Source organism: Meleagris gallopavo, chromosome 5 (genome assembly GCF_905368555.1).
Source record: "Meleagris gallopavo chromosome 5, MGAL_WU_HG_1.1, whole genome shotgun sequence".
Classification (NCBI taxonomy): domain Eukaryota; kingdom Metazoa; phylum Chordata; class Aves; order Galliformes; family Phasianidae; genus Meleagris; species Meleagris gallopavo.
Genome location: NC_139408.1, coordinates 27,375,168 through 27,399,682, shown reverse-complemented (window position 1 = coordinate 27,399,682; position 24,515 = coordinate 27,375,168). Strand labels below are relative to the sequence as shown.

Genomic DNA, 24,515 nt, shown 5'->3' with positions numbered 1-24,515 from the left:
GGTCTCCTCCTCCGGAGATATTCAAAATTCGCCTGGGCGCTTTCCTGTGCGACCTGCTGTAGGGGACCCGCTTTAGCAAGGCAGGGGTTGGACTGGGTGACCTCCAGAGGTTCCTACGATTCTGTGATTTCCCCGGCAGCCTTAAGCCGAGAAGGGGGCAGCGGCCGGTGAGCGGCCCCGGCTGCAGCGCTGAGCCTCAGGTGCCGCCCCCGGCTCCAGCTCCGCGCCGCCCGGGGCCAACCTGCACCGCCCGCCTCGCGCCCGGCAGCAGGGCGGAGCGCGGAGCCCCGCCGCCCCGCCATTGGCTCCGGCCCGCGGCGGCTGCGCTGCGATGGGCGCGCGCCCCGCTCCGTGCCGGCCGGCCCCGCCCCGCCGCGGCTTTATAACGGGCATCCCCATGGCCGAGGCGGGTAACCTGCCGCGCCGGGAGGGGCAGAGCCGACCCGGGGTACCGCCCGCCGCCCACGGACACGCCGCCGCTGGGCCCAGGGGCGGCCGCCCTGGAAAGCAGCCTGCGGTGGCCGCCGAGCTCCGTCGCGCCGCCGCCGCACCTCCGTCGCCCGCCCCGAGGGACGATGCCGCCCCGGGCCTGGCGCGGCGCGGGGGCTCGCCCGTTCCTGCTGGCGCTTCTGCTGGCGCATCTGCCCCAGGGTGGCGGCCACCGGGCCGCGGGGCCCAGGGTAAGTGAGCCGCCCCGCTCCCTCCGACGCCGGCAGCGCCGCAGGTGGAGCCCCGCGGCGGGCGCGCAGCCCCGGGGGCCTCCGCGCTCGGTTGGGTACCAGCGGGGGTGCGGCCGTCGGTGTGACTGTCGGGTGGGTGCGGGAGGAAGGGAGGCGTGAGCGGGCTGAGCTTTATGCTGCCCGTCCCGCGGTTAGCGCTCCTGGTGCATAGCTTCGGGACTTTCTCATTACGTTCCCAAGAAGGGATTAAATGAATCCCAGCAATAAAGCTAGATGCCTTCGGCCCAGACTGCTCCCTCTAGGAGTCTAGCTCTGTTTTTTTTTTAATCTGACAACGTCTGCCTCTTGCTGGGGCTGTTAATTTCACTTAGCATACAATTACACTGCTCTGGGGGAGAAACCCAGCATCTTTTCTAAATATGGTCCTCCCAGTGCGCTACCACCGCAGCACCGCGCTGGGGTAGCAGGAGAGCTCTCCGTTAGAGCTGCACACCAGTAGCTGTTCTTCAGCCAAGGCTGCAGTAAGGACATAGTTCTGGGTAAGTGGAAAAACTCGATCTCTCTGCAGGCGTGTTGGATGTACTGGTCGTGTGCATTCTTGACCCATCAGTTTGAAGTGTTATGAAATGCAGTACTTAATTAACTTTTACCATGGTTAAGCAAGATCAGAAGGCTTTGGAATCCTTACTCAGACAGAATGTAACAATAAGGGATTTGAGCACAGTACTCTAGTTTGCTAGATCTGCTGTTTGACCATGAGGGCAGTTATGTGCTCCTCAGGACCGCAGAAAGCATGCTGGCTGCTGTGCTGTGCCGGTGTTCAGCTATAGCCTCTTTTATGGCCAGATGTGTAACAGCAGCTGTTAGGAAGTGGCAGATTAGATTTATATTGTGCCGTAATTCCTCAGGGACCTGTTTTGAAGGATGGAGAACCACTGGGGTGCTTGTGCATGTATCTCTATTACCTGATAGTAAACCTAAACCTTGAGGCTGGAGCAGAGCCACATTTAAAGAGCTTTGAGGTGATAGGAAAGAGTGACTAGGGCCCTAAACCAGCGCTGGTATTTGAATGCTTCAATGAGGAGCAACTGAAACAAAGAACAAAATAGAAAATCCAATTGGCAATGCATGATTATGCAGTGAACCTGTCTATCAAATGGTTTCCATATAGGCTACTTTTACACACAGTGCTTTACAGAGCAGTTTAATTGCTCCATGTGCTCTATGTGCTGTGTCATCTTTGGCATGGGAGCTACTTCAGCTCCCTTAATACAGCTCCAAATACAAAGGACTTCTGATTTACTTGTTGCTTGAAATGATGGCCTGACTTTGCTCTTCCCTCCTTTGTGACTGAGGAGAAGGAGATTGGCTGAAGTGAGCACCACTGTCTGTGGTTCTGTAGTAAGAGCTGCCTTTAAGTTTTAACTTCAGAGCTCTGTAGTGGAAAACTCTGGTCTTCTAGGATGCTCTGTGTGTGAAGCCTCTTTCCATTCTGCCAAGTGTTCTGCTTACGAGCATGCAATTTGGCACACTCATTTGCAACCATATTGATAGATCCCTGGGCTTGATCTCTTCTTGTGATTAGACATTGGCAGTGGAACTGTTATCCAGTGTAAAGGTGCTCTACTATAGATTCCTGTGCACATAAGAAAGTTCTGAATTTTTATTATTATTACTTTTATTTTATAATGACTACCATGAGTTACACCACTATTTCTCGTAAGGATTTGCAATTAGGACTATAGTCCCCTCAGGAATCCTCCCTGGCAGCTGGGGTCAGTGTTGCAGTCCTGGCATCTAATCCTGGAGGCTTTCGAGTGCTAGAAGTGATATTTACATGTTCATGCCGTTTCTTTTTTTGTACAGTAAGCACTAAAACTACAGTGCATGCAAACTCAAATGCTCTTAAAGGTAAACAGCAGGGAAAGTACTGGCCAGCAAAAGATTTGATGCAAAAAAAAAAAAAGGGAACTGTTCGTGTAATCCAACTCTTCTCAGTTTAAATGAGCAGCAGTGAAACTTGAAACAAGTTCTTCATCTTTCTCCTTGCATTTCCCCTTTACTACAGCAGTGTTCTGCAAACTTGGGCAACCAGCAGTGTCACTGAATGTGTGAGTAAAGAAGTATGACCTGCTCGTAGAATGTCCTGTCTTAGAAGGGGACCCACGAGGGTCACTGAGTCCAACTCTTGGCTCCATGCAGCACCACCTGGAATTCAAACCCTATGTCTGAGAGTGTTGCCTAAGAGCTCCTTGAGCTCTAGTAGCTTAGGGCCATGCTCACTGCTCTGGGGAGCCTGTCCCATGCCCACAACTCTGGTAAAGAACTTTTCCGTAATACCTAACCGACTCTTCTCTGACACTGCTACATGCCATTTTTTCAGAGAGTGGAGATCAGCGCTGCCCTTGTGAGGAGCTGTAGTCCACCATGAGGCCTCCTCTTTTCCAGGTTGAAAATGGTGAAAAGTTAAGGGTAGCACAGAGAAACAGGCAGATGTACGTTTCTTGTGCCAGTGCGGGAGCAAACTTTCAGGTGAACTGAGATCACCGTTTGGAGACAAAGATATGAGAGTAGCTGATATAGGCACTGGCCTGCTGAGGTACCTCTTGCTCTCAGAAGATGTTGTTCAAAGCCTGGTGTTTCCTCTGAGATTAAAGCTGAGCAGGGATGTGAATCAGTTTAGGCTTGGAAAGCATCAGTGACCTGTAGGGAACATCTGGCTTTTGTACATCTGCTGTACTGACAGTTAGTAATTGTCCCACGTAAATCCCCGTAGGAAGTTGAATGTCTTGGATGCCCTAGAAATAACTTGGAAGTCCAAGGCTATTGTGATTTTCTTCCTAACTTGACAGGCTCTAGGAAAGTGTCTGCTCTGTTAGGCAATTGCTTGATCGTTTCTACTCTTGTTGTGCATGTGTGTGTATTTGTGTCTGAAGAATGTTGCCTTGTGGAAAAAGATAATGAGGCTTTACTTTCTATTCACATTCCCTTCCTGCATGCTTCTTTCTCTCTGTTGGCATGAGATGTGAAATTGTGTGTCAAGCCAAGATTTGTCATTTCTTCTCCTTGACCCCACAGCTTGGCTTGGAAATATAGGGAGCTTGGCTGTGCTGGCTCTTTCGTCTCCTACTGTGTGATGAATTTGGGTAGCACTCTCTCATGGCATATTAAATAGATCGTGCCACTAAGCTCTATTTTTCCCATCTGGACAATGAATTGTGACCTTTGGCTTTCTAGTTCAGAAAGATAGAACTGTGTTTCCTGTAGGCTCCCTGCTTTTTGTGTCTGACTCCTGACCATTGTGAATTTGCTCCATTTGTAGCAGAGCTATTAGCGGCAGTGATAACAAGTACTAGAATAGGAAAATGGTGGGAGCTTGCAGGAGAAACAGAACGTAACTGCAGCGTTCAGAAGCTAGAAACAGCCTCGAATTTGTGGAAGATGGAGGATCTGTACCTCCCAAGTGACTGAAGAGAACCAAGAAATGGGAAAGGAAAGCAGTAGCTATAAATTTCTTCCTAGCTTTATGCATGGAAATTCTATATCCCTCCATGATAAAATGATGCACGCTTGAAATAACGGGAACCTTCAGTTTGGTGATGCTGTAAAGGGAAGACAGTAAATAGTGAAACTCTGAAGATACCTGCATGTCCCAAAGCCTAAACTGAAGCAGTGTAAGCTCCCTTCTACAGCTGGTTACTAATTAGAACCTCACAGGAGCACCTTAGCAAAAAAAAAAAAAAAAAAAAAAAGCTTCAAAGGCTCTTGCAGTGCTGCCATTTCCCCTGGAGGAGTAAGCAGCCTGGCAAGTTGTGCTGAGGAAACTGTTCTGTTGTGTCCTCACAGAAACACTGCTGGTAGGGCTCTGCAAAGCAGGTGTCCTATGCATGCCCTACTGAAATTAGGGATAGTGTGTTTTCTTCAGGGTAGGAAGAAATTTGGGGAAAGATGTAAAACAAAAATACAAGAAAAATAGACACAAGAGCTGTGTGTAAAGGAGATCTAAAAGAGTGATACTTAGAATGGACTTTCAGTAACTGAATTTTGGTGCTTGTTTTGAGCTTGGATCATTGCATTGCAACAATCTAAACTGATGAGTAACAGAAGAAGCGTTTTAATGAAGGAATAAGTACTCAAGGCAAGTGCCTAGAAAAGCATCGCCTAACAGGACAGGTTTGCTATTCATAGCTTTTGGTTGGAGTTGATTCCGTTCTGTCTCAGTGATAATTGTACTTGCCTAAGTAGAAGCTGAAACTATATATAAAACTGTAGTAATGATTTTGCTCCCTTTCCTTGTTCATACTTGGACCTTTTATATTAAACAGGCAAATCCCTTGCAAAGTCTCAAAGAAGCTGATCTGACTTGCTTTTTAAATAAGTTATGCAGCTGTGCTGAGGAAAAGGATTTATTCTTGTGGGGAGAAGTATTAAAAATTACAGTACATCTCTATTGGAACAGTGGGTCCTGTTCTAAGCAAGAAAGAGTTATAGGATACAACTTGTTCTGTATAGTTTTAGTGTGTTTTAACTGCTTGAGCTTCTGAGTTGGCTTCAAGAATATTTCACTCATGTTAATTACTTCTGCTCCTAATGAAGGATTTCTGGCCAGCAAAAGATTTTATGCAAAAAATAAACTGCTTGCATACTTCTGCTGGTGGTAGCAGCAAGCTCTGCAGCTGTGGAACTTCTATAGTGATAGCCTCTTGGGCTAGTTTTCAAGTTTCTAACACAAGTCATGTGCTAAGATAATCTTTGCAACCATCAGTGCAGAACAGATGTTGCCTTGGCTTCTTTTATTTCTAGATGGCCTGAAGCAATTGGTAAGATGACTGTAAACTTCATTTCGGTGGTACAGTAGTGCTGAAATACTAATACTGCTGTTTAAATATCTTAGATGTTCTTATCCTGCCATCTTAAACTAATTGCGACATCACTTTGTTGGGAAAAAACCCCAAACAAAAACTCATTTGTCTCTTACTTGGCTGCTGAATCTCCAGTTCTTCTGAGACTGACATATCCAACAGTGTACTTAAATGTTGCACAATAAAATTCTTGCTGACATTAAAGGCTGAATGCTGAGGCAGTACAGGTGAAACTAAAGCTAATCCTGCAAATCTGAGAGCTGCTGCACTGACTGTCACACTTGCCACACTTGCGTGACGGCCTAAGATCTCCCCTTTCAGAGCTCCATTGGTGGATTCCATGGAGACTCTGGTAACACAGTGTCCAGGGGTGGTGCAGTGCAGCGGAGCTCACAGCGTGCTTCGTATGTGTGATGGACAGCTTGCTGCTTTGCTCTCAAATGAAGCTCAGGAAGAGAAGCAAAAGGTGTAACTTGCAGCTTGAACTGTGAAGCTTCTTTTTTTTTTTTTTTTTTTTTTTTTGTTAGATTACAAGGTTAACTACTATCACAGAATTGATAGGGTTTTAAGTTTGCTATGCTTCTTTGTAAGAAGTTTTCCATTTGTTAGGTTCTTGCCCAAACAGCACAAGACTGCCTCTGCTGTAAGGGATTTGCTTCTGTGCTGGAGCTTTCTGGGTAGCATGTGGTGTCTGTGTGAAATGTTTGCTGCACAGAGAGATTACTGAGGTGTGCCGACTGTGTATGGAGCTGTCTCCCTCTTCTGACAAGCTCATGCTAACTGTTAGTTTTCATGTGAAGCCATCTGAATGCGATGGTTTCTGGGCTTGTGTGTGCTGGCAGGGCACTCTGGCTCTTTGGCCCTTCTGGTGATGGCTGTGTGATAATCCGCTCTGCCTTCTTTCCTGGGAGACTTTGTAGCTATAGAAGAGAAACCATAGGGAGGAGTAGCTAGTCACACCAGAGTAAAGCCTCCACTCAAAGTGGTGGAAATAACCACCCCACTGTACAAAGGAGTCCTTTGTACATCCTTTCGTGTGGGCATTGGGCGGCTCTTCAGTCTGAGAGCTGCCAACCCAGCTCCCTCAGGACCAGGCCTTGCTTTGAAACTGGGCTAATGGCTCCTGTCAGGGATTGTGCTTTATTTATTGCAGTAGGCTCCTGATACAACTTGATCTCCTGCATTAACACTGTAGATGGTGCATGCTATATTCTTGAGCATTCGAGAAGAATCGTCTGCTTGTCTATGAAAAACATTGCCTTGCATAGAGCACCTGCCCACTCATGGGCAGTGAAGGCAATGAACAATGGCTGTTGTGCTCCCCTACACAAGTTACTCTTAGGGAGACCTGTGCTATCTGATCAAGAGGCTTACACACTGAAACTGCATCCCTATCGAGTGTGGAGAGATGATGGAGGAAACCAGCTATAGCACGTGAAGGGATTTGCTCTAGTCTGTGTGACCTTTCCAAGACTGTGTGAATATCAAGATTAGCAAGGCCAGCTGGGAGGAACAGGCTTCAGTCTGATGTTTCCCATGGCAGCTCCTTGAGGCAGTGATGCTTCTGTCTCCAGAGAAGGGGTGAAAGAAGCCTCTATAAGCCTAAAGCTGCCCACGCTGTCAGTCTCTTCTGTGGTGACCTCCCAGCTGTAGCCTATTTCAGAGGATATGCTTGTCTGCTGGGTTTGTGCATTTTTGCATTGCATTGTCACATGGCTGAGCCTTTGATAACCTTCTGACAGGTGCTTTCATCTAGAGGGGCATATAGCTGTGCAGTGGAGGAGGTGTCAAATGAGGACAAGCTTGGACTGTGAGGGGAAGCATCTTTGACCAGAGGTGGGGAAATAAGACTAGTTACTATAGGAACATACCATTAAAGGTTGACTGGGCTTTGTCAAGTAGCAATCTACCAGTGCTGTTGGCAGATTCTTCTATGGAAGTGGTGTTCCTTCCATGCAGGAACTGGATAACAGGAACTGGTAGACCGATAACTTGCTCTGCCATGAGTGTCCAGGAGAACAGAACTGCATAAGCGTGCCATTCATTATTTTATTCAAATCCAGACCTTGTGCCACTGTTTTGTAAACTGGGTTGTTTTTTCCTGAAACATCTTGATATTGACTTGGGAGAAAGAAGCAGTCTGCATGCGTCGATCGTTGTGTGTGTGAGGTGCTAAAAAGGAGGGCTGTCTCGTGGGTGAGTGAAGGAACCATAGGAAATGGAAGGAGAAGGCAGATAGGAATAAGGAAGATTGGGAGGTAGGACAGATAAAAGAACTTGCTTTCCCGAGGCTGTTCTTGGCCAGTAGTCTAGTTAATGATAGTTGGAATCAAATCCAGAGGGAAGTGCTGATCCCTCAAATAGAGAGGAGAGGTTCCAAACACTTAGTGGGCAGATTTGATTTCAGAGTTTCTCTTGGCTACCAGACCCCAGTTACCATTAGCTGGGTCACAGACTAGAAGGAATGTGGAAAATGTTATCCATCCCTGTTCTCTTCCCTGCTCTGTGACTGAGATCAATCACTTAAATTGCTTGAGGAAGCCATAGCCTGTCTTCTGATGAGAGAAGTCCAACAGCTGATCTGCTGCGCTTCTGCTTGCTATGGGGTATTTCGCAGTGCTTGCTGTTGTACTTCTCTGGAGTTCCAGAATACTGGGTTAAGGAGTATTCGTCTTCAGTTATACAGAGAACATGAAGTGTGACATAGTCTGATGCTTCAGTTTAAAATTTAGTGCTTCAGATTTTGATCCTCCAACAAATTAAAACCATCCAATGCAGTCTTAATGTGGTGTTTTACAGCAACTGTGAAACTGAGTGGACTTAAATCTGTTCCTTAAGCTGCAGGTGTGGCTGTGTCTTGCATGGAGGGGAAGTGAAGTAAGAATCAAGTAGATAAGAAAGCATGTTCAAGTGAGAACACCTGGTAAAGGTAGTGATATCCTTTAATGTACAACAGGGACGTATGATTAGAAAAGGTGTTCAGATGTACACTATCTTTAGATCTTGTTTCTCAGTGTACCGGTTTCTTGTCATGGACAGATAGGATGATAATCTTTTGTTGCAGCCCAGGCTCCCTTGTGTAGCATGAGGATTAAAGAGCCTACTCTAGTTTGTACATCAAACCATTTCCCTTCCCATTTCTTTGAAGCTGATTTACATGTAGTCTACACTTAAGCTTAAACAAATACTTGGTGTAATGAGGTACGAACTGAGAACTAAAAAGCCAGAAGCCCCTAGGTGTGATTTCCACATGGTGGATATTAAGTGAGTTGGGGTTTGTGGATATTGGCCAGGTAAAAGGGTTTCTGTCTGAGCCAAGTAGCTACTTCTGATTTGGGTCTAGTTACCATCCAGAATGGTGGTAACTCATACTGGCTCTTGTCTGAAGTTTTGCATTTGTCTTATTGCTCTGCTCTTAAGAGTGAGCGGGCAGGTATTGCAGAATTGAATAAGCTGTGTCCAAAAGTAGCTTTCTAAAATGTGTGTCTAGAGTACTAGAGGATAATCTGCTCTGAACTTGTAAAGGAAAGGCAGATTTAATGTGTGCATGTTTCAGAGAAAGTAAAATACATCAAAGTCCATAAAGACTGATATGCAAGGGGAACACAATCAATGTGGGGATTTTTGGTGGTTACTTTTTTTTCTGCTGCACAATTCTGGAGATGTAGGGATCTGGCATAAGATAGTATTGCAGCACTGCTGCCATCTCTTGCTGCTGCTGTAATGAACTGCAGCCAATTGGGTTCTCCATGTTTTGCTGTCATCTCATTTAGATGCAGTGCATCTGAAATGTGCTTGAAAGTTGTCATATGCAGAAAACTGTCCTGTTAGTGTTTTAACTTCTGAAAGCTGTTGCCATGAGATAGGATATCGTAAATGCACATGTACAAGTCCATGGGTTTATTTCATAACTGAAAGAGTGTGGCGCCCCTGGCTGTTGTACCTAATAGCCTAACGTTATTCTAGAGATTCTATCCTGCAGCTTTACTATCATAGAATGGCATGGGTTGAAAAGGACCACAATGATTGTCTAATTTCAACCTCCCTGCTATGTGCAGGGTTGCCAACCACTAGACCAGGCTGCCCAGAGCCACATCTAGCCTGGCCTTGAATGCCTCCAGGGATGGGGCGTCCACAACCTCATTGGGTGACCTGTTCTAGTGCGTCAGTATCCTCTGTATCCTCCTAATATCTAACCTAAATATCCCCTATTATATCCTCAGTTTAAAATCATTCCTTCTTGTCCTATCACTATCCACCCTTGTAAATAGCCGTTCCCCCTCCTGTTTATATGCTCCCTTCAAGTACTGGAAGGCCACAATCAAGTCTCCCCAGAGCCTTCTCTTATCCAAGCTAAACAAACCCAGTTCCCTCAACCTTTCCTCGTAGGAGAGGTGCTCCAGCCCTCTGATTATTAGTGAAATCTGAAGTGGTGACAAAATGGATTCTGCCAATCTGAACATTTAAAATATTATGACTGGGCTACCTAACAAGGGGCTCATTCTTTCTGTGATTAAGGGGTAAACACTGGAAGAATTTATTAAAGAGACTGCCAGCATCCCACTGCCTTGGTACTATCTGTGAGGTGTCTTCCCATCTTTATTATTGCACAAGTACAGCCAATATTTTTAAGACCAGAAATCATATCCTCGGATGTGGGTTTGAAAGTTAAAGCTGTCCTCTGCAGTCTTCAGTAATGGTCTGCTGTTTTGAGGCAGGATGCTCTGCCTCTTGTATTTACTTTGCTCTTCGTAATTTAAGCTTGAACTGTGGAAGGGATGATAGCTGCAGTTTTTTCAGGCGTTTACAAAGTGGTCATAAACCCACAAAGTTGGTAAAGTTATTCCCCAGAAATATGGGGAAGCACATTAGCCCAAATTTGTTTCAGATACTCATCTTCAGGGACTTCCAAAGAACTAAGCATTCTCTTTGCAGTGAGTACGTTTTTACATTGAAGCAGACTGGTTCATCCCAAAGCTGTTTGAGTGTTGCTGGCTATGGCGTTTTAGAAGACTTAGATTTTCCATAGCTGCTAGGTTTTGTCCTTTCCGTTGTCCTGAGGTAACAAATATGCTGTCAGGGAAAACTATGTTGCTAGACTTGAACTGTCCCTTTTTTAAAACTTTGAGAGTTGAAACCTAATTGTAGGAACTTTCTTGATCTTTAGTGTTCTGTTAACCTATAGTCTATCAGTTACGTACACCCAAAAAAATCTGGATTATTTTTAAGGAGACTGATAGTGTCAATTAAGTTAAATGTTTTGTGCATAGTAGCAATAGTATATATGTGCCTCTTGAGGGTGAACAGGATGGGGAGTAGGAAACAATGGATGTACAAACCTGCTGCTTTTCTTGTCTTTGTCTCACTGAGAACTGAATACTGTCTAAATTTCAGGATTTTTATTGCTAACTATAGATAGGTGAAGGAGTTCCAAACTGACTGGAATGGGAACAAACAGAAGGAAGTTGAGCATTTCTTTACCAAGATACTACCTGAAGCATTTTGGCAGTATTATTGGAACTGCTGCTCATCAGCATGCTGCAGTGAACTGTGCAGATTTCTAAATGTAAGGCAACTGTAGGACGAAGCCCTGTAACTTGTCTGTAACACATCAGTTTGTACAGCTACAGTGTACCTGTTAGCTCTTGTCCTAGGAAGATGAGCTATCCTGTTGTTTTGGCATGAAAGCAGTTATGAAAAATCAATCTCAACTTTCAAGCTGAGTTTTATCTGTAGGATTAAATTCAGGAAAAACTCAGCAAGTTCTCAAAAAAAAACCTGTTGATTGTATTTATTTTTTTTATGCTGAATTTGGAACTGAGTGGGAACTGCTACTCTTGACTTGGAGTAGGACTGCATGTACGTTCTTAAAACTTGCCTTTCATATCTCTGGAATTGACCCAGTTGTGTAAGAAGTACATTTTGAGTTGGAAGATTTGAGATGCTGATCTAGCTTGAATAGTTGGTGGCAGAAATAAACTAATTTTTTCATAAGTTTGCTGGAACTCTTAAGAATTTACCTAAAAGGCTCCAAATTGTGCTGGCATGAAAACAAACTAAAAATAAAAAGCTTCCACAATTGCTTCACATAACCCGGGGACTTCCCCCAGGAGCCTCAGAGCAGACGGGGAAGAGTTCAGTAGGAAAATCCCATGCACCCTTAGAATGATTTGATTTTGCTTGAAAATTTAAAAACCACAAATGCTTATGCTGTTGAATGAATGATAGTCTCGAATAGAAATTCTGACTTAGTTATCTGCAGTTCTTTGCTACAGAATGAGACCGTGAGTTTCAAAGGCATATCTTTCTCCATATGCTAAAGAAAAAGTAGGTACTGTATCAGGGTAACTGGTCTTCTTGCAAGATTTGATACCTTCTCAAGTTCCCTATGCAATCTTACCTCATAATTATTGCTTTTCAAATTCAGAAAAAGTCCACATCTTGACTTGAAGTAAGGAGACTTAACCATAACTACTTCTCAGTTAAACTTGCTTGTTGTTAGTGTCAGTATAAGCCTTCTGACTAGCTTTCTTCTCATCCATACTCCTGTCAAACTGTTCCACGCTCTCCAAAATGTTCACTGTGTGCTTCGGCTCAGGCATGGCAAGGAGTGTGGGAAGACAGTTCTCAACTTGGTAGTTCTTGCTGAACTCTACCTGGAGATGTTGCTCTGTCAAAGGTGAAGCTTTGCTTATTGTTTCCTTTGGAAATCACAGGGGCAAGCACACTAAGTAGAACTGCACATATATTTTCCACCTGGTGTGCTTTCTTTCCATTTGCTCAGCTTTGATAAACATTTCTCAGTTGTAGAGAAGTAACCAGCTTTTCAGTGCAGTGGTAAATTGCAGCATGTCAGAGCAAAAACTAAAGAGGACTTTGACTTCTGTTTCCTTGTCTTCCATTTCTGTGAAGCCATGGGGAATACAAGCACTTATTCAGGAAGTGCCAGAAGGCAGATATTAGACATGATGAAGTCACCTCAGATTAAGAGGACAAAGTAGGGTGTTATCTTTGGCTTGACTCTTTGGTTAGTATTTACTAGAAAGCAAGCCTAGGGATTACCACAAACAAACTAAGCCAAGTGCTTCAACTCTTGGTAGATGGCAAACTACTGTTCATGCATATCCATGTATTTCCTAAGGCAAGCAATTAGGATCAAGTAAGAAGACAGAATCCTGTTAAATCTCATGCCAGTGTTCAGATGGTTAGAACCATTCTTATCTAAAACTGCTGTGGAACTGTCTAGTGAAACAAAAGCCACTAGCAGGTGCTGATGTGAAGATAGAAGTCTCACTCGACATAGGTTTTTTTGTGAAGTGATTGACACCAGTGGTAGGCACTGTTTACAGAAAGCATCTGAATGAAGTCACCACTGGATTCAACAGTAAGATACTAACTGAAGACAGCACTTAAAAATGCTGATACTGCAGCTTTCTCAATTAATGCCCCGTACTAAGGGCATCAATGGTTCTTAACAGAGGAAACCTCTTAAAATAGCCAGGACACAGGGTTTTAGGATGGATTTTTCTCAGAGTAGGGAGTACTTTCTTCTTCATGACCCAGCTCTGCCCTTATTTTTGCTGACAAAATAGTTGCAGTGTTAGAGTACTAACTCTTTGAAAGCTTTGTCTAGCTGCTGTTTGACTTTTTGTTATTCTTGATCCCTTGGCTTGAAGCTCCAGATCCTTGAAGTATCAGGAAGCTTCCCCAACTACTTCTGGGAGGGACATGCCTGTATTAGTTCCTTCTGGGGTGGAAGTTGATGATACTCATTGTGATCTTGTCCTCAGTTCATTGTGGCTAAAATGTACAGCTGACCCTTAGGAGTCTTTTATAGGGAAACATCTCAAATCTAGTGGTTTATGCAGAGGCTACTCAGCAGTTTGAATACATTTATTTCAGATAGTAAGCACTGTAGGAAGCTTCCCTGTGAGTGTGATTCTCCCTCTGGGAGAAGTCTTGGTAGAAATTGAGGAGGATTAGAAAGGCTTTCCACTTTTAAAACTCAAATGGCAGTGATTCAACAAACGTTACAGGCTTCTAAAAAAGCAGTTGTTAGGGTGCTGCATAAGTAATTGATGAGTGTCTGTCTTAGATGAAGCTTGGAATCCACTGTGGTAATTGCAATACAAGATGTTAGGCTAGAAAACAGAAGGCAGATGCTTCTTTATCACTTCAAGATGTCAACAGTTCCCTTGAAAATAAGGCAAAGCTCAGAACCAATGACTTGGTGTCAGTCACTATGGCAAGATCAAACTTAAATGTAACTAATAATTTGATTCACTTACTTTCTTTATTCCCTCTCTTGTTTGATTTACTGGATTATTCATTTATGCCAACTTCTTACATAGGTTTCAAACTATCCCTGTGTTTCTTGTATCACTTATGTTTTGGTCACATCTAACAACAAGCAAGGTGGTATTAAGCTACCAGCGGGACCAAATGGTACGGGCTGTTCTTAACTGAAGTGTGAGGATGGTGCCTAGAATCTGCAATGTGGAAAAGTTTCTGCTTTCCTTCTTGCTGGGAGTGGGTTGACCTTGGCCAGTTGCCCACCCAGCTGCTCTCTCACCCTCCCTCAACCTGGTTGGAGGAGAAAAAAGATGAAAAAGATCAGGGGCTGTGATAAAGATGGAACATCATGTAACCAGTTACAGTTAAATCACTGAGTCAAATCACAGCATTGACTTCTTATTCTCTTATTTAAAAATGGGGAAGAGAGCACGCAGTTGTGAGGAAGGAGTGCTATTATTGTTCTTCGTACTAAGTAATTCTAAAAGGGAAGTGCCAGATACTGTAACTTGGGCAGCTTATAAGAGACTCTGTGTAAATCCTGGTATTCTGCATGCTTGGATGTGGCCCTGTGCTTTCCCTTCTTTAGGCATGTTTGGCCCTTACCTTCAGAAAGCCTGGCTAGTTATGTCACTGCTATTCAGTGGGGCAGAGGATCATGATAAAACTCATAAATTAACACTAGTCTAATTTTATCTCAAAAGCTCAAGTTGCAGGTGCTGAAACTTGACAAGCAATGCTGCTAGTAGTCCATGGTGGGAAATAATTGAACAGATTTGGTATTTAGAGCATAGCTTCTGCCCAAATACTTGGGTTATTCAGTTAAATATCCTGTATGTCAGAGAACAACACTGGACTTACTTTGACACTTATAAGTTACTTAAAACATTCTTGTTGTTTTTAGATTCTGTCTTTCTGAGACAGTAAGAAGTCAGTAGTTCCAGTCACAAGCAGACTCCAAACAGAATAGAAACAAACCTTAAAAGTTTCTAGAATCTGCTGACTTCTCTGTCATCTTAATCTGAGGGTTTAGGCCTTCATCAAATCATCTCCTAAAGCCTAATGAAGGGTATGCCACTGCAGTAATTCACAAGCACTTACTGACCTTACACTTTAAAGCAGCAATAAAATTTTACTTCCCGTCTTGCGTTGCTGGCTGCCTTTTGGCAGAGTTCAGTGGAAAGAACAAGTTTTGAGTGAAAAATAAAACAATTATGAAAAATAATGGTCTGTTACAGCTTGAGTTAAGATTGCTGGCTGTTGAGGACAACTGGCAACAAGCTGAGCTGGGTACTTAGAGCTATAATGGCTGCCTGTTTTCAGTCTATTTTTTCCACCTATAAGCAATCATTTATTCTGAATCCATACCGTTGGTTTAGATTGCAAAGCTTATGTCCGAGCACGTTCTCTGGTTTCCTTCTATGTGAGTTGAACTGGTTTCAGAGGCCTGCTGCAAGCTACAGCTGGGCTCCAGGCAGAACACGTGCTTCTGTGGCAGATCTGGCAATGAAATTTTTGCCTGCTGGTCATGTGGCTGGAGCTGGATTTAGTCATCTGCCTTGGCAGTCAAGTATCAGTGGAGGACAGCTAATGGGGGCAGTCTGGACAGCTCAAGCCTCTTGGTGGAGTCATTGACTTATCTTCAAAATTGAATGGCTTTTAGGTGATAGGAATCTCCCCTTATACAGTAGTTCCTGATAGCCAGCTTCTGCTGGCTGTGAGCATGGATGATGCAAAGCAGGCCTTTTCTGCTCCTGACTCAGCACTTCTAGTTATCAGGCAATTAGAACACATGGAAGTACTTGAGTTGTTTCATTCATGCAACCCACTAGTGAATTGGGTAAGGCTCGCTTTTGAAACTGCTTCTAACGATACAACAATTAAAAAAAAAAGTAAAAATAATAATAAAAAAAATCTGTTCCGTGCCACTTATATTTTGGATACTGGGCACTCATACTGGCCGTACGTACATCTCCTACTTTAAAAGCCCGTCTTCTTACCTGCTACCCAAGTTTGGTTTATTATCTTTTACCATCACCAACAGTAGAACTGCTTGACTTCCCCTGGATTGGAGATAGGAATCATATAATAATATCACAGAAAGGCTTAGGTTGGAAAGAACCTTAAAGATCATCTAGTTTCAACTGCCTGCCTTGGGCAGGGTTACCGCCCACTAGATCAGGCTGCCTGGAGCACCGTCCAACCTGGCTTTGAACACCTCCAAGGATGGGATATCCACAGCTTCCCTGGGCAACCTGTATATACTGGATAGGCTTGAAGGATCTGCATAGGAATTTACTGGATAGGTAGGATTAATGTCCCATTGTATATGGTGTATGTCTCAGAGTAGATCGCTTATTTGCTAATGTGAAATGAGGAAGACTAGCTCACTCTGAAAGTAGTTAAGGGTGTCTGTGCTAGTGTTAGCTGAAGGCAAATCTCTTCATTTAACAAAGGAACATTTTGTTGTACTGAAAGAGCTCTTTCATAATGTAGATATAACTGAACATTGGAATTACAACAACTTATCTGCTAAAAGGGAAAGCTGTAGAGATCTGAAAGAGATCTGATGTGCCTTGTATGTCCCAGCCTTGGCACTATAAATAATTTTATCCTGCCACTTGTTGGTCAGCTTTCCTTTCATACCTGGTATAGTGCTGGGGATTAAATCTGACTTGTTTACAAATGTTGAACTGAACAAGGATGCCCACCTTTGGAAGCAACTGTAGAAAATGTGCTCTTGAGTTCTTCATAAAGTGTAGGCAGTGCTCTGGAGCTGAGAGGACTGTCAAGAGATGCTCTAAATTAGCATACTTTATCATGTTGTACTCTCACTTCAAAGTGGATATAGCATGTTGGGGAATGTGATTTCTCATACCCTGGCAGAGTTGTCCTAGTGCACCGGAAACTGAATTTTAAAGATGTTTTGGTGGATGGGTTTGGCCCTATATGTATCCCAACAAGAGCCTCTGTCTGAATAGGGGAAGGAAACAGTCCTTTGGTATATATGATGGATTAGATCTAGCCTAGCTAGGGCACACAAATGAATTTGGACTTTTGAGATGTACATTCTCTTTACTTTCAAGTTCCATGATCAACCTACGCAAAGTTCTTGTCAGCTGCTTTTTATTCTCCTTTGTCAAATAAGTAAGTAGTTGCTTGAAATAGAACAGTGAGCAGATTCAGCTTAGTGCAGGGCTTTCTGCCTTCATCTGTTGCCCATTGTATTTGAATTCAGTTGGCCTTCAGTTCTCCTTGTTTAGGTTTGCAGCATAAGAAAGCGAAAATCTGTCATGGTTGCACGTAAACACAGTATGTTAAAGCATTCATGCTGCAACTGTGAACAGGACACTTGATGGAAATGAGGAAAGTAGGTCTGGAATATTTAGCAACATTGAACATAGTCTAGAAGGAAAGATAGTGTTCTGTCTGCAGATGGGGCAGAGAATGCTCAGAAATCCTGCCTGCTTTCCCCCTCCCCCTATCAACTCCTCTGCCCCCCCCCCCCCCCCCAACAAAAAAAAAAGAGCAGACTTGACCGGTTTATGCAGTGGTGTGCTGGAATGGGAAGATACAATTTGACGTGTTTTCTTGTTTTCTGTCCTTCTTTGAAATTGTTGATGTAAAGGCTGAAGTCTTTCATTAAGGCATCTGTGCAGCAGTTGATAAGGACTTTGGGAAGAGAAAGGCAGTACCAAACTCTCTGACTTCTCTTGAAAGTGTAGGGCAAGGCCTCTCTTGCACAATGAATCCTGTTTTCAGAGCAAATATCAATGCCCTCTAGTGGCTTTAACTATGCAAGGAATGGCTGTCTGATTATCAGCAACACCAACCACCTGTGTCTCACGCAGCTGGAAGAGGTGAGTGAAGGTGTGCATGTTGGTGGTACGACTGTGCTGCAGCTCTATGGAAAGGAACAATGGGAAACATCCAGGAAATACTTCCAAACCTGAATTATTTAAATATTGCAGAATGCCCATAATTCCATAGGTGAGATCTGGAGATACTTTTGCCCTTTTAGGCTGGGAATAAATCTCTGGGAAACTTGCTACAGAAGAGGTTCTGTGTTCTCTTCTGTAAGAGACAGAGTTTTTAGAAAAGAACCAAATTCTCAAATGGGGAGTTAGCAAAGACAGACATTCAGAATTGCATAGTGCAGAACTGCCTCAGCAGCGTGAAACAAAACCTGATGGTTTGAGGATATGCATACTGTTTTATTTACAGTGCAAGAGCAATAATAGACTGTTGGGGCTTTTAGTTATTTTTATTGGTGAATCAAGTACTGATGTCTTAAGAGATAGTTTGGTCCCCTGAAGAAACAGCTCAGCTTTGAATGCTGATGCTTGCATGCTATCATGCTTGTCCTTTTACTTTCAAGGAGTAAAACCTGGTGAGTTCGATGTTTGTGTGGCATAGAAGGCAAAAAGGTGTTTGGTGGAATCATTGGTTGTACGAACTCGCTTACTACCAAGGATTAAAACTGCAGTACGCCTCAAGGAGCTTTCAAGATCAGGAACTGCTTGCAAGAGTCTTGCTTTCAAATCTGATCTTTAAATTTACTGTGGCTTCTAATAACATTGTAATAGTTCAACTTTCATTCAGTATGTTGTTGGGGAACGTTAATTAGATGCTTTAATTCCACTTGAATATTCTGCCTGACCAATGATATAATTAATTGACCACTTGTGCCATTTGAAGGTGTGTGCACTGGTGTGCAGTGTACTGATAAGGTGTCTCAAAGATGGCTTTCTTGTGTGCTTAATATAAAGTACTTTGAACTGGAAATTGAGCAATTACATTTGGAAACAGCTAATAAAAGCAGTGGAAGTGGTAAGTCAGTAAACTGTATGTGAATGAGCAATGATTGGGTTATGCATGTAGCTTTTCAAGACTTACTCTCATCCAAGTGTGCTTATGGACTAGAGAATCTCTGTTCTCATACGTTGCTGAGGTGTTTTAAACTGGAGAACTCCCAAATAGATTCAGTGTGGCCAAAACGAGCCTAAAATGCAATCTTTTAATAGTGTTCTTTGAAGTGCTTTTCCCCAAGCATGTTAAGGCCTTATCCCAAGAACTGGAGGATTTCATGTCACTAGGCTTAGGATCTTGAGTAACACTTCAATGACGTAAACAGGAGGCCTGGCAAAAATGTTTTAAGGATACCTTTTCCTACACTAATACAATGGATATATAGCTGCCAAAATACTTGTCTGATCCTGTCTGAGAGTCCAGTGATTAATTTACTTCAGTAGGAACAGAATAAAGCTTCTGAACTGAGGATGGTGTCTCTTCTCCCCGTTGTGCCTACTGCCATTTTGTATTTGTCAATTATAAAACATCTGAAGTTACTTTTCTGTGTAATGCTTCTGCACAGACACAGCTAGATGTCTGAGGAGTTCAGCAGATCTAAACAACTACTTTGTCTTCTATAATGTGGAATTGTTTAAATAAGAAATATGTAAAACTAAAGAGACATCAGTCTTCTGCACAAGTCTAGAAATAGAACTGTGATTTGTCAGGTGAGGAAATCCTTTAAGGCTCTCAAATGTTGTTTTAACAGGTCTGTACCCTGGCATTGAATCGGACTCTTCGGTTTCTGATTTTATCACTTTTACTGTGCTTGATTGCAGCTGTGTTGCTAAGTTTATCCTGTGAACCTGTTTGATATTGACCTTGGATGCTCGCATGCTGGATACAAAGGAGCAAGACTGAGATGGCAAAACAGTTGCTAAAGCTGCCATGCAACTTCTGTAGTTGCTTTGAACCAGCTGGTTTGGATGCATCTATCAAAGTCTATTGCTGTTGATGTCCCACAAGGGTTGCACACCTTAGATCTGATATTTTTTCACTCTGAACTTATCAGAAGGTGAGCAGTTCTCCATGAAAGCAAATGATGTTAGCAGTATAAGCATAGTAAAATTCATTGTAACAACTTGTATATTGTCCACCAAATTTGCAGGGCAGGAATCTTGTGCTGGAATCTTTCAGGAATAGTCTGTCAAGCTGTGAATCTTAGTGAGAATTCTTTGTCACACTGGTTGCTTTTCCTGTCTCCTTTCTTGTCTGCACCTAAATTGAGTTTGAAAGGGTGTCCCTGCATTTTTCTGTGTGTAGCCCGTTCCTTGTTTTGTAATGCCTTATGCTTTTCCAGCTTCTAGTTAGGCAGATGAGTGACCTTTTTTCTTTTACAGAGGAACTGCCCTACATTTCTAGATTTTCATCTGAGAGGAAGTGCCAGTATTGGAATAATACTGAAAATAAACTTGTTCTTCATTTCCTGTACCAAGGCTTTAGATTTTGCAGGCTCTTAGGGTGATGGGGAAGGATGGTGCCTAGAAGTCCTGTGCTGTGCTACTCTCTGAGTTCCCAAATGGTACTTGGCACTACTATAGTTGATCTGGGGCCATGTTTACACTTAACTTGCCCCAAAAGTGGGGAAATAGAGGAGGAGGAATGTCAAGTATCTTCAACTTGTCAGAGGATGTGATCAGGTAACATAAGAGGATTTTCAGGTCTTTCAAACAATGGGTAAACATGTCAAACGTAATGGAAAGCTCTGGAGTATTATATGGACTATCTAAGTCTCTATGTCAAACTTGGAGCATCAGGTTAGTGTTGAATTTCTACTTTACTTGAGACCCCTTTACTTTGAGGAGAATGTACCAGCTGTTGGAGGGGAAGCAGGGCTTTGAGAGCTAAAAAAGAATAACTTGCTCCCTTCCTACTGAAAGTTAATGTCTTATGGCAAGCTGCTAATAAAGTTATAACTTTTTTGTTTTATAAGAAACTGTGGTTTGTTACTCCTACAACTGGATGGGTCTGAGTCCCAAATTCCACTTGATTCGCAACCTGAGGTTAGTATATGTGCAACTTCTCTAAAAGTCCAAACGAGTTGACAAGACTGTGGTAACAATGCTGCGTATTCACTGAGCCCTTGCTTTTTCTGCCACCTTTTGTGTGTTTCTTCTTAATCTTTCCTTGGCAGATGAAAGATCGCTGGCAATGCTTAGTGTAATATCTTGTCCCCAGTGTAGTGCTTGCTGAAGCAGTGTAAAAGCAGCGATAGGTCGTTGCTTAACACTTCCCTCTTGAATAGCATTCACTGCAGCAGTTGAGTCAAAATAGTGTCACCACTTCATTCACTGCTCTCTAGTGTTGTTCATTTCCCCTCCGCCCCCATATAAGGTGGCCTCAACAAGTGTTTCACTGTAGTTAAAAACGCCGCTTGTAAGTGAAGCTTGTACTTCCTTCACAGCTGTAATTGCTAAGAGGTAAGAGTTCTGAGATATGAGTTAACTAAATGCTGCCTTTCTCTACAGTGGTGCATTATTATACCCATGTCTTAATTGTGCTTCTGGTGAGTACTATCAACGTGACCAGAAGCTGGGTGTGAGTAGCTTTCCATGCATCAGGTGCTTGGAGAATTGTGGCTGCTTGTCTTGGCTTTCTTTTCTGCTGGTTTCTTTTGTAAACTTGACTGAGTTGCCATCTCTGAAGTTTCACCGAAAGTGGGATAATGCCTTTTGTACACGGGTGTGGTGGAGCCTTTTTCTTAGTAAATATGCTGTCATCCACAGATAAAAGAAGTCTTAGAAGTGCAAAACCTCTGAAGCTGCACAGCACGCTTATGATATATCCCCACTAAGCAGCTGTTTGGCAATGGCTGCTGCAATTTCCAGTTAATGAGGGACGTTTTCAGACTGGGCCAAGAGAACAGGTGATGTTTTAAACTGATATTTTTAATAAGTCTTTATTTCATAAGAGGCAGCCAAGTATGTATCCTGTTGCATTTGATGAGATCCTGGCCATCCTTGTTTTAAAATAGGACCCCAAATTATATTGCTTAAGCATTGCGCATCAGCCAGGAGAATCCTTGCCTTAAAATTCAAACGAGAATAGAGAATATCTGGGTGTCTACATCGTGTTGGGAACAGCAAAGAAACTTTTTCAATATCAACCCCACAATTCAGTAAAACATGGAATAAGCTACTCAAGAGGGTCTGGTCTTCTTAAATTTATCTGTCCTCTCCTGTGCTCTGATGTGGTGACAGGCTGCTAATACAGCAGTAGAAGTTGCCCATACCCTTAATACTGTGTTTCTGCATCCGAGGCCACAGTGCAAAGCATCAAAAGATTGTTCAGTTTCCAGCAAAGTGCAGCCAGTGCTGAAAACTACCTGCCGAAGAGTCCTGACAAAAGTTGTCTTAGGAATGCTGTAGATGGCAATTGTCTCTTGCTGCTTTCTATAATCCTCAGTTATTCTGGGCTGTGTAGTCATAGGCAATAAGCGTCCGAAAGAGAATCCACACTGATTGCTGTATTGGTTTGTTGCAGAAGAACGTGCTTGCTATGTAACAGTTCTTCTGGAGTTGGGGAGGTAAGAGGTGCATCATAGATGCTATCTATGAGCTGCCTCAGCATTAGATGTGCTGTCCTCACTGCTTGTAAAATATCTCAGAAGGAAAAACACTTATTTTTGGCATTTCCTCTTTATTGTGAAGTGCAAGAACTAAATCTTAGAGAAGATCATGGACAGGATACTCAGACTGAAAGACTCGAAAAGATAGAGATCATTACTGATAAACTATATTTGGAGTTGGCTAGAGATGAGAGTAATTAAAACATTTTGATGGGCATTATTAGGAAAATTCATAGTCTTAGGAAAGATGTTCACAGTTAAGTATTCTGTGACTTTTGTACTAGACTTTCACTGGATGTTATATGCTTTCCTTTGCCACTCTGTGTGCTGTCCTTTAAATTTCTATCAGTATCTTTCCTGATGCTTGGTTCTCATGGCAAGTTTTCTTTGCAAGTATGATACTTCTCCCTAAAATGCTCAGTTGCAACAGGGTGGTATGCAGAGTTGAAACTGCTTGTGGGCACTTAGCTTTTGAGGCTAGAATACTAAGTTACTACCATTTATCACTGTAAATCAACTCAAGATGGACAGAACCTGCAGGGTTTCTCTGGTGTTCTTGTTATATTTTCAATGAGGCTAAATAACCTATCTTTCTCAAGAAAAGCAGAAATATGTTACCTAAGAAAGAGAACACAAATTTGGCAAGCTGAAGAGGTTGGCGGACTTGAGATTCACAGTTTTCTCAGGCTAGGCACATATTCATTCAGCACTCAAACCTGGTGCAAACAGTTCAGTGCGTGGGATAAAAAGTTTAGAGCTTGGTGCACAATTCTTCTAATAGTGAGCGTAATAGTAAGTCCCTCTTAGCCACAGACTAAGCCCCTTGTTAAATTTCCTTGCTTCTATGCAACTTCTAAAGGGGATTGTTTCCAGTGCAAATATCTATGGTTTCTTGACTACTGGTTTTGTTCTCTAATACCTGACTCTACAAAAATTGAAAGCATTTTCTCTATGGTAAACAATATCCTTTGTGCACATGGACGTAGTTTAAAGGTAATGCAAATGTGCAGCTCAATAGGTCTAAAGGAGATATATTGTAGGAGCCCATGATAAATTGTTTGTTAGGTGAATTTAAACAGGCTTTTTGTGATAGTTCTGCAATGCAAAAACTTAGAGTATTTGTGCTGTGACAGATTGCTTGTGTTTATGCATCCTCTATTCCACTTGGTGAAACGAGGCTGTGTGAGTGGGAAGAGCAATGTTCAGTGCTGTTCAGTACTGCTGATCTGTATTACGGGGAGGAAGAGAACTGGTGTAAGCCTGAGAGTTGCAAACTTTATCAGAAAATACAGTTGTGCTGAAGGAATAATTATAAATGGGAAATAGAGTAAGATACCTGGGGACAAGACGCTGATTAGAAATCACAGGAAGACTGAAGTATAGCTAGGTAGGCCTCTATCCATGCATTGCCTGCATTAATTCATCTTGGTACAACTGCCTTGGATAGCTGTTACTGTGCATGTTGGCCCTCTTTGATTGAGGTGCACTGGCTAACAACTGCTGAGATGGAGGTGAGCAGTTCAGTGTAGATCATCTAGTTGTGAAGCTGTCCCATGGAACTGACAGCAGCAGTAGAGCTGTCCCAAACCAGTAATGGTACCTTTGTGCCTAAGCTGCTTAGTGTTGCATGGGAAGAACTTTATCTGAAAGCATTGTTTATCTTAAGCTGCTTATCCTGTTAAAATACACTTCTGCTTAAGTAGAAAAAAAGATGGAGGGGAAAACAGGATTAACTATTAACACTTCTTGGTGTGTGTTTTACTTGTTATTGATACATACCTGCTATGCGCCTATCAATCTGGGTGAATTACTGCCTCTTGAACAATATGGTCCAACTGTAAAATGCTGCAAAGACTAGCTGCTGACTTTCCTATAACAAGCAACCTTCTGATTGTTGAGCTTAAAAGCGGTCTTTTAGAACCCTATTTTTGTAGGGTGGTGTTCTGGAGAAGGAACAACATTGCTGTCGCTTTGATTTGCGGTAAGTATTTTATAAGAGCTCCTTTCTGGATAGAAATGCTGACATCAGATTGCCATAATTTTGCAGAATGTTCAGGTCCCATAAGTAAATTATCATTTGAAGGCCACATTAGTACAATGTCTTTCAAACAAATTGACATCTCCCTAAATTCATACTGCTTATACTGAGTTTCTGCAGGTATACTATTTCTGTATTTTTTAATGTTTCTGTTTCTTGGGCCTGTGTCACTTCAAGCTGAATGTTTTTTTTTTGTTTGTTTGTTTGTTTTTAAATAAAGTATT

General features: G+C 42.8%; 1 protein-coding gene across 5 annotated transcripts in view; it reads left to right on the top strand.

The window, feature by feature from the left end:
- Positions 1-359: 359 nt before the first annotated feature.
- The window catches only part of SMOC1 (SPARC related modular calcium binding 1), a 124,516-nt gene continuing 100,360 nt past the window's right edge, over positions 360-24,515 (top strand). For 2 of the 5 annotated variants that reach the window (XM_085224941.1, XM_085224937.1), the window contains exon 1: positions 361-680. In XM_085224941.1, the coding sequence (XP_085081067.1) occupies positions 576-680 (105 nt within the window). In that variant the 5' untranslated portion in view covers positions 361-575. Of the gene's footprint in view, positions 681-1,128; positions 1,220-24,515 lie in introns of those variants that run through there. The other 3 variants (XM_085224939.1, XM_085224940.1, XM_085224942.1) reach the window with 3 other exon arrangements.